The 16758-nt window shown below is 43.3% G+C and overlaps 2 protein-coding genes across 13 annotated transcripts in view; both read right to left on the bottom strand.

Annotated features, from left to right (window-relative positions):
* The window catches only part of LOC109901251 (zinc finger protein 583-like), an 880650-nt gene that overhangs the window by 308950 nt on the left and 554942 nt on the right, over window positions 1-16758 (bottom strand). The gene's annotated exons all lie outside the window — the stretch shown is intronic.
* On the bottom strand, window positions 5426-16727 carry LOC109900456 (zinc finger protein 768-like). Its single transcript, XM_031836629.1, has 4 exons — window positions 16198-16727; window positions 14403-14499; window positions 14079-14200; window positions 5426-6561 (listed from the first exon to the last, which is right to left on the bottom strand). Exons 1-4 carry the CDS (start codon window positions 16453-16455, stop codon window positions 5626-5628), a joined length of 1413 nt encoding a protein of 470 aa, XP_031692489.1. The 5' UTR covers window positions 16456-16727; the 3' UTR covers window positions 5426-5625.

The following is a 16758-nucleotide window of genomic DNA, read 5'->3' as shown; positions in this document are numbered from 1 at the left end:
TTGCCTAGTAAAATAAATAAAAGCTCAGACCAGACTAGTTTAGAAAGAACAGTGTGTTAGCTAGAGTAGAAAATAATATAATTACTTTATTCCAGCTACATCACATCAGAAAGGTAAATATTAATCTGTCCTTGTTCTAACCTAGGTTTACGGTCTTTAAAAAAACAGACAAGCATGTTTCAAATGACAAGTTAACAAAGGGTTAATGAGGGGGTATGTGGTTAATTACCCTCCCGAACAGAAGTTAAAAGGATGTACACTCCCTAGTTTTCAATCTGGAATATCAAGTACAGGTGTACTTTAGTTCATGTTTAATATTTCACCTGTCATCACAAGACCTGAAGCCTTCAGGCCATTTACTGCAAACAGCTTGAGGTCAAGGACTGTTTGTAAAGATCCCATACCATAGATGATAGATAAGCATTTGAGCTCTGGGGTTTTAATAAGAGAAACAGTTGAGGGACCTGACTTGAGCATGTTTTGGTGATTGTTGCATTGATAATAGAGAAATTATCAGTGACGTACATCAGTATAAATAAAGCCAACTTTGAGTGTGTGACTGAGAAAGTCAATTACTGAGGGTCAATGTTTGCTACAGCCATTGGGATATTCATAACCACAATACACATAATAACAGATATGGGAGATTAAAGTGGATACAGGGGAGGACGAAAAAATATCTTTAGCTACTACATAGTGCCATGGGAGGGCTATAGGGGAAAGGCCACAGTAAGGGTTGTTTTTGGACTTGTTCCCCAATGGAAGCAAGACCTCAGGTTTACATCTCAGCAGACTTGGCTTGTTATAAAGGTGTTATAAAAAATATGCTATATTTTATGAATAGAACATAAGAAAAAATAAATTCAGAGGGTAAATATACTGAACAAAAATATAAACGCAACATGTAAAGTTCTGGTCACATTTTTCATGAGCTGAAATAGCAATTTTCCATATGCACAAAAAGCTTATTTCACTCAAATTTTGTGCACATATTTGTTTACGTCCTGTTAGTGAGCATTTCTCCTTTGCCAAGTCTGTAGTGACGTCTCCAGCACTGAGATGCAGTGCCTTTAGACCGCTGCGCCACTCAGGAGCCCGATTGTTAATTTCTCTATTATAATCCGCCTCCAATGTCATTTGAACGATTTTGCCAGTATGTCCAACCGGCCTCACAGCCGCAGATCAGGTGTGACCACACCAGCCCAGGACCTCCACATCTGGCTTCTTCATCGGCGGTATCATCTGAGACCAACCACCCGGACAGCTGATGAAACTGAGGAGTATTTCTGTCTGTAATAAAGCCATTTTGTGGGGAAAAACTCATTCTGATTGGCTGGGGCTGGCTCCCCAGTGGGTGGACCTGGTTCACAAGTGGGTGGGCCTAGGCCCTCCCAGGCCCACCCATGGCTGCACCCCTGTCTAGTCATGTGAAATCCCTAGATTAGGTAGGGGCTAATGAATTTATTTCAATTGACTGATTTCCTTATATGAAAATGTTGAAATTGTTGCATGTTTATATTTTTGTTCAGTATATGTTCGTATGTAATGTTGGAAATTGCCAGGGACCTCTCAATACTATACTAAAACGATAATTAGGTGCCGAAACGATATGTATTGCGATTCTCACGCTTCTATATGTATTGGGATTCAATACTGTAACTTTATTGCAATTCGATGTTACAAACATATTGTTCAACATATGTCTGCTGCATTGGGACAAGAGAGACATTAAAAAACTAGTTTTAATCAGTCATGAAAATAAGTGCTGAAAACATCTTGGATGTAACTGTATCGATGCCCACCCCCAATCATTAGTAAATAGTGTTAAACTTTAATAAAATGACAGTGTTTTGGCTATGCCAGAACATCAAAACAACAAGTCAGTATCATGTGACAATGTGAGCGTACCCAGATGCTCAACTGAGGGACTTAGTAATAATAATTTTAAAAACTCTTACCCCAGTTCACTTCACATGATGACTATAATATGTCAGCTAAAGAGAATTGTTCTCAACTGGTTTTGGCTCGGGACCCAAATTGAACCAGATTGTCCCAATATTCGCATCACGAAAAATAACCGCAAAAAATACAATCTGGAAAACTATTTTTAATTCTATATTGATATTAAATGTAGCAATTATATGACAATGGAACAACATTACCACCTCTTTCATTGTCAATAAATACTCACTGGTTTGAGAACACAAAATTAATCAAAAATGGCACTGCTAATAACTCTATATTAAAATACTGTGATGAAAAAAATCTTCAAAGTAATTTATTCTCTGAAAAATGTAAGTTCATTATCATTTCTACACACTTTCTACCTGGTTTAAGTCGTTTAAGTTGAGACTAGTATTTTTGTAAAAATAAAGAAGAAAAATATACAGTATATATGTATTATATATATTTACACATATATACAGTTGAAGTCGGAAGTTTACATACACTTAGGTTGGAGTCATTAAAACTCGATTTTCAACCACTCCACAAATTTCTTGTGAACAAACTATAGTTTTGGCAAGTAGGTTAGGACATCTACTTTGTGCATGACACAGTTGTTTACAGATAGATTATTTCACTTATCATTCACTGTATCACAATTCCAGTGGGTCAGAAGTTTACATACACTAAGTTGACTGTGCCTTTAAACAGCTTGTAAAATTCCAGAAAATTATGTCATGGCTTTAGAAGCTTCTGATAGGCTAATTTACCTGTGGATGTATTTCAAGGCCCACCTTCAAACTCAGTGCCTCTTTGCTTGACGTCATGGGAAAATCAAAAGAAATCAGCCAAGACCTCAGAAAAAAAATTGGAGACCTCCACAAATCTGGTTCATACTTAGGAGCAATTTCCAAACGCCTGAAGGTACCACATTCATCTGTACAAACAATAGTACGCGAGTATAAACACCATGGGACCATGCAGCCGTCATACCGCTCAAGAAGGAGACGCGTTCTGTCTCCTAGAGATTAATGTACTTTGTTGCGAAAAGTGCAAATCATTCCCAGAACAACAGCAAAGGACCTTGTGAAGATGCTGGAGGAAACAGGTACTACAAATCTACACTGCTCAAAAAAATAAAGGGAACACTTAAACAACACAATGTAACTCCAAGTCAATCACACTTCTGTGAAATCAAACTGTCCACTTAGGAAGCAACACTGATTGACAATAAATTGCACATGCTGTTGTGCAAATGGAATAGACAACAGGTGGAAATTATAGGCAATTAGCAAGACACCCCCAATAAAGGAGTGGTTCTGCAGGTGGGGACCACACACCACTTCTCAGTTCCTATGCTTCCTGGCTGATGTTTTGGTCACTTTTGAATGCTGGCGGTGCTTTCACTCTAGTGGTAGCATGAGACGGAGTCTACAACCCACACAAGTGGCTCAGGTAGTGCAGCTCATCCAGGATGGCACATCAATGCGAGCTGTGGCAAGAAGGTTTGCTGTGTCTGTCAGCGTAGTGTTCAGAGCATGGAGGCGCTACCAGGAGACAGTCCAGTACATCAGGAGACGTGGAGGAGGCCGTAGGAGGGCAACAACCCAGCAGCAGGACCGCTACTTCAACCTTTGTGCAAGGAGGAGCAGGAGGGGCACTGCTAGAGCCGTGCAAAATGACCACCAGCAGGCCACAAATGTGCATGTGTCTGCTCAAACGGTTAGAAACAGACTCCATGAGGGTGGTATGAGGGCCCGACGTCCACAGGTGGGGGTTGTGCTTACAGCCCAACACCGTGCAGGATGTTTTTCATTTGCCAGACAACACCAAGATTGGCAAATTCGCCACTGGCGCCCTGTGCTCTTCACAGATGAAAGCAGGTTCACACTGAGCACATGTGATAGACGTGACAGTCTGGAGACGCCGTGGAGAACGTTCTGCTGCCTGCAACATCCTCCAGCATGACCGGTTTGACGGTGGGTCAGTCATGGTGTGGGGTGGCATTTCTTTGGGGCCGCACAGCCCTCCATGTGCTCGCCAGAGGTAGCCTGACTGCCATTAGGTACCGAGATGAGATCCTCAGACCCCTTGTGAGATATGCTGGTGCGGTTGGCCCTGGGTTTAGCAAGACAATGCTAAACCTCATGTGGCTGGAGTGTGTCAGCAGTCCCTGCAAGAGGAAGGCATTGATGCTATGGACTTGCCCGCCCGTTCCCCAGACCTGAATCCAATTGAGCACATCTGGGACATCATGTCTCGCTCCATCCACCAACGCCACAGACTGTCCAGGAGTTGGCGGATGCTTTAGTCCAGGTCTGGGAGGAGATCCCTTAGGAGACCATCCGCCACCTCATCAGGAGCATGCCCAGGCGTTGTAGGGAGGTCATACAGGCACGTGGAGGCCACACACAGTTGGATCAGCCTGTAGTGTGGTTTTCACTTTAATTTTGAGTGTGACTCCAAATCCAGACCTCCGTGGGTTGATAAATTTGATTTCCATTGATCATTTTTGTGTGATTTTGTTGTCAGCACATTCAACTATGTAAAGAAAAAAGTATTTAATAAGAATATTTAATTCATTCAGATCTAGGATGTGTTATTTTAGTGTTCCCTTTATTTTTTTGAGCAGTGTATATCCACAGTAAAAGTCCTATATCGACATAACCTGAAAGGCTCCAAAAGCGCCATAAAAAATCCGGTTTGCAACTGCACAAGGGGACAAATATCGTACTTTTTGGAGAAATGTCCTCTGGTCTGATGAAACTAAAATAGAACTGTTTGGCCATAATGACCATCGTTATGTTTGTAGGAAAAAGGGGGAGGCTTGCAAGCCGAAGAATACCATCCCAACCGTGAAGAGCTGGGGTTGCAGCATCATGTTGTAGGGGTGCTTTGCTACAGGAGGGACTGGTGCACTTCACAAAATAGATGGCATCATGAGGTAGGAAATTGGAGTGTATATATTGAAGCAACATCTCAAGACATTAGTTAGGAAGTTAAAGCTTGGTCGCAAATGGGTCTTCCAAATGGACAATGACCCCAAGCATATTTCCAAAGTTGTGGCAAAATGGCTTAAGGACAACAAAGTCAAGGTATTGGAGTGGCCATCACAAAGCCCTGACCTCAATCCTATAGAAAATTTGTGGGCAGAACTGAAAAAGCGTGTGCGAGCAAGAAGGCCTACAAACCTGACTCAGTTACACCAGCTCTGTCAGGAGGAATGGGCCAAAATTCACCCAACTTATTGTGAGAAGCTTGTGGAAGGCTATCCAAAACTTTTGGCCCAGTTAAACAATTTAAAGGCAATGCTACCAAATACTAATTGAGTGCATGTAAACTTCTGACCCACTGGGAATGTGATGAAAGAAATAAAAGCTGAAATAAATAATTCTCTCTACTATTAATCTGACATTTCACATTCTTAAAATAAAGTGGTGATCCTAACTGACCTAAGACAGGGAATTTTTAATAGGATTAAATGTCAGGTATTGTGAAAAACAAAGTTTAAATGTACTTGACTAAGGTGTATGTAAACTTCCAACTTCAACTGTATATATAAACATTTTTACTTAGACACCCCGTCACCCATTCCAAACCTTCCTGCGACCCACCAGTTGAGAATTGCTAAGCTAAATAATGGTTCCCAGATATCCCCTGTGTACATCTCAAGCCACACTGCTACAATTTTTCCACGTTGTGGATACTCCTATGTCTGATAAGGCTACTTAGGAAGGAGAAGCTCTTGTAACATCGTTTGCACTTGAAGGGCCTCTCCTTGGTGTGAACGGTCTGGTGCCTCTTCACATAGTTCGCCTCAGTGAAGCGCTTCCCACACGTGGGGCAGGTGTATGGCTTGTCGGCGTCCGTCCTAATGCTCGGCCTCCCACGTTGTGTCCCAATGACACCAGAGGAGGTAGAAGCAGGAGCAACCACCCTCAGGTGGTTAGTATTTGAGCTCCCTCCTTGACCTCTAGCCATTGTTTGGGTGTGGTTGGGATTGTGTGCTGTGTTACAGGATAAGTACTTCTTGTGGTGAACGCCCATCCTGACCCTGTCTGTATTGGTGGGGTAACCATGAGGTAACTGAGAAAGGCTAGACCCAGGCCCAGGCTTTCTATGAATCCAGTCACCAGGCATTAGACAAGACCCTGAAGGAGAAGACAGACTTCCTGTTAGACTCCCACCAGGGGAGTCTCCCACCACTCTCTGTGAAGGCTGAAGCCCAAGGTGACCTGCTCTGTTTATCATGGATACTGTGGTGTTTGTATCATAGGAACAGGAGGGTCTATTTCTATCAGCCCCAGGCCCTGCTCCATCCCTGCACTGAGACTGTGAAGAGAAGGGTCTGGGCTGCAGACCGGATCCATGACTGGAGCCTCTGTCTTTCTGATGACCACCAGGACTGTTGTTCAGTCCACCTATCCACTGGTTGTGTTCTGTGTGGTGGGGTCTCTGTCCTTCGCGGTTGGGTCCTGGTTCTGACTCGCGAAGGAAGAGTGACGGCTCCTGATCCAGTGTCCTGATCCGGGGCCAGGGTTTGAGACCAGCCGCTTCAGAGGTCCAGTCTCTCCCGCCAGCAACACTAGATATCAGCACGTCCTCATGGACTGCAGACTGTAAATACAAATTGATACATTTTTATATAAGAAACACCTTGCTGTACACACAGAAACATGACATTATAAAATGCTAACCACAGTCAACTACCTAACCATATGGAAATATTGGAGTTTATTTTTTTAAATAGAAATCCCTGTGTTGATTCAAGAATGAAGTATGTTTTGGTTGGGCTGATATATAGGAAACTCAGTCCCTGCAATGATACAAAAATAACCAAGTCAGTCAGCACAGATTCAATTTTGTATTTGATTTCAACAAGATGGTCATACACTCCACATGGGACAGTGACGTTTTCAACGAAAATCACAGAAGTTAGGTACTGAAGCAATCTTTCCCATTGAAAGCACTTCAGCCAAGCCTGAATTCAAGCAATAATGACGCAGATAGTTAAAAATATATATAACTAGATTATAGCTTCCGTCCAGATGTTGTGAATTATATATATATATGTTTATATATGACTAACTATGCTAACTATTCTACCAGCCTGTTTAAATGAGTGTTAGCATGCTAATAGCACACCCTGCACCCGAAAATGTATATTATTAGGGGTATGCAGTGGGTTGATAAAGATATCAACAAAGTATGGGACATTTCAAACAAAAATCTCAGCTAATGAGAAAACAGTCATAGTATTTAAAGTAAGATAATTAAAAAGTTTTAACAAGACAACCTTGGTTATAATTTGTGTGTGCTCCAGTGGCAGATTTTGAGCGATTTTTACATCCATCCCCCAGTAGAGGGGGGATGTGAAGATGCTGGAGGAAACAGATACAAAAGTATCTATATCCACAGTAAAACAAGTCCTATAACCTATATATAAGTCGACATAACCTGAAAGGCTGCTCAGCAAGGAAGAAGCCACTGCTCCAAAACCGCCATAATTAAGCCAGGCTACGGTTTGCAACTGCACATGGGGACAAAGATTGTACTTTTTGGAGAAATATCCTCTGGTCTGATGAAACAAAAATAGAACTGTTAGGCCATAATGACCATCGTTATGTTTGGAGGAAAAAGGGGGAGGCTTGCAAGCCGAAGAACACAATCCCAAACGTGAAGCACGGTGGTTTCAGCATCATGTTGTGGGGTGCTTTGCTGCAGGAGGGACTGGTGCACTTCACAAAATAGATGGCATCATGAGGTGGGAAAATAATGTGGATATATTGAAGCAACACCTCAAGACATCAGTCAGGAAGTTAAAGCTTGGTCGCAAATGGGTCTTCCAAATGGACAATGACCCCAAGCATACTTCCAAAGTTGTGGAAAAATGGCCTAAGGACAACAAAGTCAAGGTATTGGAGTGGCCATCACACAGCCCTGACCTCAATCCTATAGAAAATTTGTGGGCAGAACTGAAAAAGTGTGTGCGAGCAAGGAGGCCTACAAACCTGACTCAGTTACAATAGCTTTGTCAAGAGGAATGGGCCAAAATTCACCCAACTTATTGTGGGAAGCTTGTGGAAGGCTTCCCGAAACGTTTGACCCAAGTTAAACAATTTAAAGGCAATGCTACCAAATACTAATTGAGTGCATGTAAACTTCTGACTCACTGGGAATGTGATGAAAGAAATAAAAGCCGAAATAAATCTCTCTACTATTCACATTCTTAAAATAAAGTGGTGATCCTAACTGACCTAAGACAGAGAATGTTTACGAGGATTAAATGCCAGGAATTGCAAAAAACTGAGTTGAAATATATTTGGCTAAGGTGTATGTAAACTTCCGACTGCAACTGTAATTTTCTTCTCCGCAATGAGTCTGGATCTGAGTACCTCCCCGACCCTTCACCAATGCGAACGCATTCGGGGCCGACTGATTGGTCCAGAAACCGATGGGTTGGGCCAGAGCCAGAACACACATGGGTAAAGCGGAGGTTTGAAAATTCGTCATTGGCTTTGATACTCTAAACCCCAAACTTCAACTAAATCTGGGAAGAAGTCTGTCCATAATAAAGTGCTTCTCTGCCTTCTTAACAACACTATCAATAAGGCAGGTTCTACAGGCCCTAGTTTTGGCGCACAAATATGGACTTAGGAAAATTCCAATTGGCTCAGAACCGGGGCAGCACGGCTGGCCCTTAAATGTACACGGAGTGCTAACATTAATAATATGCATGTCAATATCTCATGGTTCAAAGTAGAGGAGAGATTGACTTCATCATTTGTTTTGTATGTACTGTTAAAATGTTGAATGCACCGAGCTGTCTGTTGAAACTACTAGCAAACAGCTCGGACACCAATGCATACCCCACAAGACATGCCACCAGAGGTCTATTCACAGTTCCAAACTTCAGAACAGACTATGGGAGGACCACAGTACTACATAGAGCCATGACTACATGGAACTCTATTCCACATCAGGTAGCTGATGCAAGCAGTATAATCAGATTTAAAGAACAGATAAATACACCTTATGGAATAGAGGGGACTATGAAGAGACACACACACATAGGAACAGACACAAACATACACATGCTAACACACGTACACATGGATTTTGTGTTGTAAATAAGATGTCGTGGAGTAGTGGCCTGAGGGCACATACTTAAGGTGTTGTGAAAAGTGCAAATGTAATGTCATGTAATATTTGCATATATAGTAGCTGCCTTAAAGGCAAGGTTCGCCCATTTTGAATGTTATATTGTTTTTGTGCATCTCTGTTCTATCGATTCCCTGGGCCAAATCAAATCAAATCAAATTTTATTTGTCACATACACATGGTTAGCAGATGTTAGTGCAAGTGTAGCAAAATGCTTGTGCTTCTAGTTCCGACAATGCAGTAATAACCAACAAGTAATCTAGCTAACAATTCCAAAACTACTACCTTATAGACACAAGTGTAAGGGGATAAAGTACATAATGTAATGTACATAAAGATATATGAATGAGTGATGGTACAGAGCGGCATAGGCAAGATACAGTAGATGGTATTGAGTGCATATGTATGTATATACATATGAGATGAGTATGTAAACAAAGTGGCATAGTTAAAGTGGCTAGTGATACATGTATTACATAAGGATGCAGTAGATGATATAGAGTACAGTATATACGTATACATATGAGATGAATAATGTAGGGTATGTAAACATTATATTAGGTAGCATTATTTAAAGTGGCTAGTGATATATTTTACATCAATTCCCATTACTAAAGTGGCTGGAGTTGAGTCAGTGTGTTGGCAGCAGCCACTCAATGTTAGTGGTGGCTGTTTAACAGTCTGATGGCCTTGAGATAGAAGCTGTTTTTCAGTCTCTCGGTCCCAGCTTTGATGCACCTGTACTGACCTCGCCTTCTGGATGATAGCGGGGTGAACAGGCAGTGGCTCGGGTGGTTGCTGTCCTTGATGATCTTTATGGCCTTCCTGTGACATCGGGTGGTGTAGGTGTCCTGGAGGGCAGGTAGTTTGCCCCCGGTGATGCGTTGTGCAGACCTCACTACCCTCTGGAGAACCTTACGGTTGAGGGCGGAGCAGTTGCCGTACCAGGCGGTGATACAGCCCGACAGGATGCTCTCGATTGTGCATCTGTAGAAGTTTGTGAGTGCTTTTGGTGACAAGCCGGATTTCTTCAGCCTCCTGAGGTTGAAGAGGCGCTGCTGCGCCTTCTTCACGATGCTGTCTGTGTGGGTGGACCAATTCAGTTTGTCTGTGATGTGTACGCCGAGGAACTTAAAACTTACTACCCTCTCCACTACTGTTCCATCGATGTGGATAGGGGGGTGTTCCCTCTGCTGTTTCCTGAAGTCCACAATCATCTCCTTAGTTTTGTTGACGTTGAGTGTGAGGTTATTTTCCTGACACCACACTCCGAGGGCCCTCACCTCCTCCCTGTAGGTTGTCTCGTCGTTGTTGGTAATCAAGCCTACCACTGTTGTGTCATCCGCAAACTTGATGATTGAGTTGGAGGCGTGCGTGGCCACGCAGTCGTAGGTGAACAGGGAGTACAGGAGAGGGCTCAGAACGCACCCTTGTGGGGCCCCAGTGTTGAGGATCAGCGGGGTGGAGATGTTGTTGCCTACCCTCACCACCTGGGGGCGGCCCGTCAGGAAGTCCAGTACCCAGTTGCACAGGGCGGGGTCGAGACCCAGGGTCTCGAGCTTGATGACGAGCTTGGAGGGCACTATGGTGTTAAATGCCGAGCTGTAGTCGATGAACAGCATTCTCACATAGGTATTCCTCTTGTCCAGATGGGTTAGGGCAGTGTGCAGTGTGGTTGAGATTGCATCGTCTGTGGACCTATTTGGGCGGTAAGCAAATTGGAGTGGGTCTAGGGTGTCAGGTAGGGTGGAGGTGATATGGTCCTTGACTAGTCTCTCAAAGCACTTCATGATGACGGAAGTGAGTGCTACGGGGCGGTAGTCGTTTAGCTCAGTTACCTTAGCTTTCTTGGGAACAGGAACAATGGTGGCCCTCTTGAAGCATGTGGGAACAACAGACTGGGATAGGGATTGATTGAATATGTCCGTAAACACACCAGCCAGCTGGTCTGCGCATGCTCTGAGGGTGCGGCTGGGGATGCCGTCTGGGCCTGCAGCCTTGCGAGGGTTGACACGTTTAAATGTTTTCCTCACGTCGGCTGCAGTGAAGGAGAGTCCACATGTTTTAGTTGCGGGCAGTGTCAGTGGCACTGTATTGTCCTCAAAGCGGGCAAAAAAGTTATTTAGTCTGCCTGGGAGCAAGACATCCTGGTCCGTGACAGTGCTGGTTTTCTTTTTGTAATCCGTGATTGACTGTAGACCCTGCCACATACCTCTTGTGTCTGAGCCGTTGAATTGAGATTCTACTTTGTCTCTATACTGACGCTTAGCTTGTTTGATTGCCTTGCGGAGGGAATAGTTACACTGTTTGTATTCGGTCATGTTTCCAGTCACCTTGCCCTGATTAAAAGCAGTGGTTCGCGCTTTCAGTTTCACGCGAATGCTGCCATCAATCCACGGTTTCTGGTTTGGGAATGTTTTAATCGTTGCTATGGGAACGACATCTTCAACGCACGTTCTAATGAACTCGCACACCGAATCAGCATATTCGTCAATGTTGTCGTCTGACGCAATACGGAACATATCCCAGTCCACGTGATGGAAGCAGTCTTGGAGTGTGGAATCAGATTGGTCGGACCAGCGTTGAACAGACCTCAGCGCGGGAGCTTCTTGTTTTAGTTTCTGTCTGTAGGCAGGGATCAACAAAATGGAGTCGTGGTCAGCTTTTCCGAAAGGAGGGCGGGGCAGGGCCTTATATGCGTCGCGGAAGTTGGAATAGCAATGATCCAAGGTTTTTCCCGCCCTGGTTGCGCAATCGATTTGCTGATAAAATTTAGGGAGTCTTATTTTCAGATTAGCCTTGTTAAAATCCCCAGCTACAATGAATGCAGCCTCCGGATATATGGATTCCAGTTTGCAAAGAGTCAAATAAAGTTTGTTCAGAGCCATCGATGTGTCTGCTTGGGGGGGAATATATACGGTTGTGATTATAATCGAAGAGAATTCCCTTGGTAGATAATGCGGTCTACATTTGATTGTGAGGAATTCTAAATCAGGTGAACAGAAGGACTTGAGTTCATGTATGTTGTTTTGGCCACACCACGTCCCGTTAACCATAAAGCATATGCCCCCGCCCCTCTTCTTACCAGAAAGATGTTTGTTTCTGTCGGCGCGATGCGTGGAGAAACCAGCTGGCTGCACCGTCTCCGATAGCGTCTCTCCAGTGAGCCATGTTTCCGTGAAGCAAAGAACATTACAGTCTCTGATGTCCCTCTGGAATGCTACCCTTGCTCGGATTTCATCAACCTTGTTGTCAAGAGACTGGACATTGGCGAGGAGAATGCTAGGGAGTGGTGCACGATGTGCCCGTCTCCGGAGTCTGACCAGAAGACCGCTTCGTTTTCACCTTTTTCAAAGTCGTTTTTTGGGGTCGCCGGCTGGGATCCATTCCGTTGTCCTGGGTGAAAGGCAGAACACAGGGTCCGCTTCACGAAAGTCATATTCTTGGTCGTACTGATGGTGAGTTGACGCTGCTCTTATGTTCAGTAGTTCTTCTCGACTGTATGTAATGAAACCTAAGATGACCTGGGGTACCAATGTAAGAAATAACACATAAAAAAACAAAAAACTGCATAGTTTCCTAGGAACGCGAAGCGAGGCGGCCATCTCTGTCGGCGCCGGAAGTTTTCATGTGGATCTGAGTTACTGGCGTTCAAGCAGGCAGAAATGCGTCCGGTATGATGTAGCACCGTGTCAAGTCTCTCACTACACTGGAAGATAATAGGAATATTACTTTAGATCGTGAAAACATCTATCATACATCTCAGATTTCAATACTGGCCAATGTCATAACTCAGGGAGGATGTCTTCTCTCAAATGAGCCTTGGAACATATTTTGGCGGTATTCCTACCTCAAGAAATGTGTAATTTAACAGAGGGTCTTGCACATTTTTCCTATTTGTCTGCCTCTTTAGTCCAGGGTGCATTGCATGGTGCCGTTAACAAAGATGTTACAGAAAGGAGATAGGAATCCAATGAATGAAGCAACTTATAAAGCCCCACCCAGCAGACTGTCGAACAATCGCATTCATGTTGTCATACTGCGTCACACGGTTTCTAAGCTAATCATCACGCAATCCCTTCTCAAAGTCAGTGTATATGTCGAGAAACATGCCTATTTTCCTCTAAAGTACATAATGTCACGATTCCAAAGCTATATGATATTACAGATAGCAAGTTAGTTATTTAAAATCTCTGAAAATAATTGTAATGTTGTACTTCTTCTTGACAAACATTGTGCTAATGTTGAGTTTTTGAATTGCTCAGAATGCACCATGCTGGCATCTCCTCAAAAGTATATTTGCTGTTGCCAATGTTAGACTCCACTGTGAGGCACATCAATCTGCAGGTTGAACATGGTGAGATTGATATTGCAGGTTGTTTAGGCGATTTAACAGCTAAATAGCTACGTCACATGCTGATATTATATTTGGTATTGTAGTATTGTATGGTGTTTGTAGCTATGTTTGCTAGCTTGCTACATAGCTAGCCAGCCAGCCAATAGAAAGAGCATTGCATTGTGTAGCCGACTTGAGCTTCAACAGATTTCCACAACGATATCCTTCATAAATACAAATACTCTGATTGGTTAGAGACGATACAATCGCTGATGACTTTGTTTTGTACAACGCCCCTCATCACCACAAACGACTTCAATGATGGCAGTCTCAGAGTAAAGTGTGAAGCTAAATAATTTGGTGTGAGTCATCAGGCTAATCGAAGGCAGGCTAAAGGCAATACCTGATGCGCCATCAGTCTCTGTGAATCACAACTATAGGAGCATCACTAGCCGTGTCTGTTCTTTCCCAACACATACGGACACCCCGTCCCCGTAGACCAAATCTACACCTCGCCCTAGTCTCAGCCAGTCTGTTGTCATGGAGATGTTGTTTTGTGTTCGACTGTCTGTTTCTGGTTGTGGTTAACAGTGTTGTTGCCCAGCCCAGAGCTGAGGACACTTTCCCATCCACTGACCTCCACTATGTCGCCTCCGGTCCTGGCCTGCTCGGTGACGTCGTCCACAGGAACCTTGGCTGCACCGGTCTGGGAATCCAAGATGACCGCCCAGTCTCCTCTGTTAGCTTCGAGCCAACCACCTGCAGGAAGAGGTTACATGGCAGAAAACTCAACATATGGAGTTTGAGTCAATTACCTGGTCAAGTTCAAACATTATAATGTTTGTTTTAGTAGATAAACACAAGTTGTATGTATTTCATTTTAAGCAGGTGCATCTCTTTTCCTATTGATGTATATATACACATAGTATATATATGTTCTCGATATGTATTTCTCCCTTACCTTCATCCCAGATCTTTAGTCCACTCTCTGGTCTGTTCTCTATTGTCTCCTCTTTGACCAGCTGCAGATCAGGCATCCCATCCTCTTTGTCTACTGACTGTAAGAGATAGAGGGAGAGGATCAAGAAATCTGATATGATTTGATTGGGCAATGAGGGATTGCCATGGATACTATGCAAACATGGTCATTTATTTGATTACTTGGCACTCTTTAAAAGGATACTTTGGGATTTTGGCAACTAGCTGTGCTAACAAGCTTAGCACAAAGAATGGAAGTCTTCGTTTACACCTAATCCAGTTTTTGTGCTAAGCAAGTTAGCACTGGCTCGTGAAATTCCCTCTAACTTCCTGGATACTGGTATCCACCAGTTCATCTGACTTACCCCTTTAATGGTTTGATCATTCAAAGGCATGGTCCCAGATTTAACCTTTTTGGGATAGGGGGCAGCATTTTCACTTTTGGATGAATAGCGTGCCCAGAGTGAACTGCCTCCTACTCTGTCCCAGATGCTAATATATGCATAGTATTATTAGTATTGGATAGAAAACACTCTGAAGTTTCTAAAACTGTTTAAATTATGTCTGTGAGTATAGCAGAACTCATATGGCAGGTGAAAACCTGAGAAGAATCCAACCAGGAAGTGGGAAATCTAAGGTTTGTAGTTTTTCAAAGCTTGGCCTACCGAATACACAGTGTCTATGGGGTCAAGTTGCACTTCCTAAGGCTTCCACTAGATGTCAACCGTCTTTAGAAACTTTTTTCAGGCTTCTGCTATAAAGGAGGGGGGAATGGGAGCTGAATGAGTCATGGGTCTGGCAGAGTGTCTCAGGCTCATGCCGTGCGCTCCCGACAGAGTTAGCTCTCGTTCCAGTGCTTTTCTTCAGACATAGGAATTCTCCGGTTGGAACCTTATTGATGATTTATGTTAAAAACATCCTAAAGATTGATTCCATACATCGTTTGACTTGTTTCTACGACCTGTAACGGAACTTTTCGAGTTTTGTTCTGGACATAGTGCTCGCGCATCATGAAGATGGATTACTGGGCTGAACACGCTAACAACAAGTGGCTATTTGGACATAAATGATGACTTTATGGAACTTTATGGAACAAATCAGTCATTTATAGTCGAACTGGGATTCCTGGGAGTCCATTCTGATGTATTGATCTCATGTATTGTGTAACAGGAAGTCCTCTGAGTGTAATCTGATGAAGATCATCAAAGGTTAGTGATTCATTTTATCTATATTTCTGCTTTTTGTGACTCCTATCTTTGGCTGGAAAAATTGCCGTTTTTTTGACTTGGCTATCACCTAACATAATCATATGTTGTGCTTTCGCTGTAAAGCCTTTTTTAAATCGGACACGATGGGTAGATTAACAAGAAGTGTATCTTTCATTTGCTCTATTGGACATGTTGATGTGCAAAAGTTACATATTTCTAAAAAATATTTTTGAATTTCGCGCACTGCCTTTTCAGCGGAATGTTGTCGAGAGGTTCCGCTAGCGGAACGCCTGCCCGAGAAAGGTTAAGACTAAATTAATCAAGACCTGGGCCCGTATCCACAAAGTGTCTTGGTGTAGGAGTGCTGATATAGGATCTGTCCATACAATCATACTTATTATGAACAGCGATCAGCACTCCTACTCTGAGATACCCTGAGTAGAAGTGCTGATTGAGGATCAGGTCTTATTCATTACGATCTAAAAAGGCAAAACTGATCCTAGATCAGCACTCCTACTCTGAGAGGCTAATACCTAATACCATTCAGACAGTAGTTCACAGTGAACTCACCTCACTGAGACTGTGTGTGGTCCTGTGCTGCTCAGCTGGGTCCTCTGTGGGTTCAGGAGGTGTAGTCTGGTTGTCCTCCATGACCATGGTCCCCCCAGGGTTCCCCAGACCCTCCTCACACCCCTCCTCCTTCACCAGCAGCACCTCTGGACCCTCCTCCTGGAAGAGAGAGGTGATACAGACTACAGACATATACTCCCTCAGGTACGTACACACAGATAAACACACTTTCAACATGGAGTGTTTACCCATCCCCATTACACTTGAGTCCTATACTGCAGTTACAGAATTACTTAATTGTTGTTAAACCCATCATGGTGGACATAAATATGTTGTTGTGGATAAATAAGTTAGCTATCATAAGTCAAGTCATACAACCCTGACTAGACTATTTTGAAGTGTACAGTAGGTGTTTGTTAGTATCTGGGTATGTGTAAGTATATTTAGTAAGTGTATATTGGTTATAAAGCGCTGTTGTGTGTATGAATAGTGTGAGATCAGATCTGATGTGCAGTTCATTCGGACTCCTTGACTTTTTCCACATTTTGTTATGTTACAGCT

This window comes from Oncorhynchus kisutch, linkage group LG12 (genome assembly GCF_002021735.2).
Source record: "Oncorhynchus kisutch isolate 150728-3 linkage group LG12, Okis_V2, whole genome shotgun sequence".
NCBI classification, from domain to species: domain Eukaryota; kingdom Metazoa; phylum Chordata; class Actinopteri; order Salmoniformes; family Salmonidae; genus Oncorhynchus; species Oncorhynchus kisutch.
Note: the sequence above shows the minus strand (reverse complement) of the source record. Positions and strands in the feature narration are given on the sequence as shown.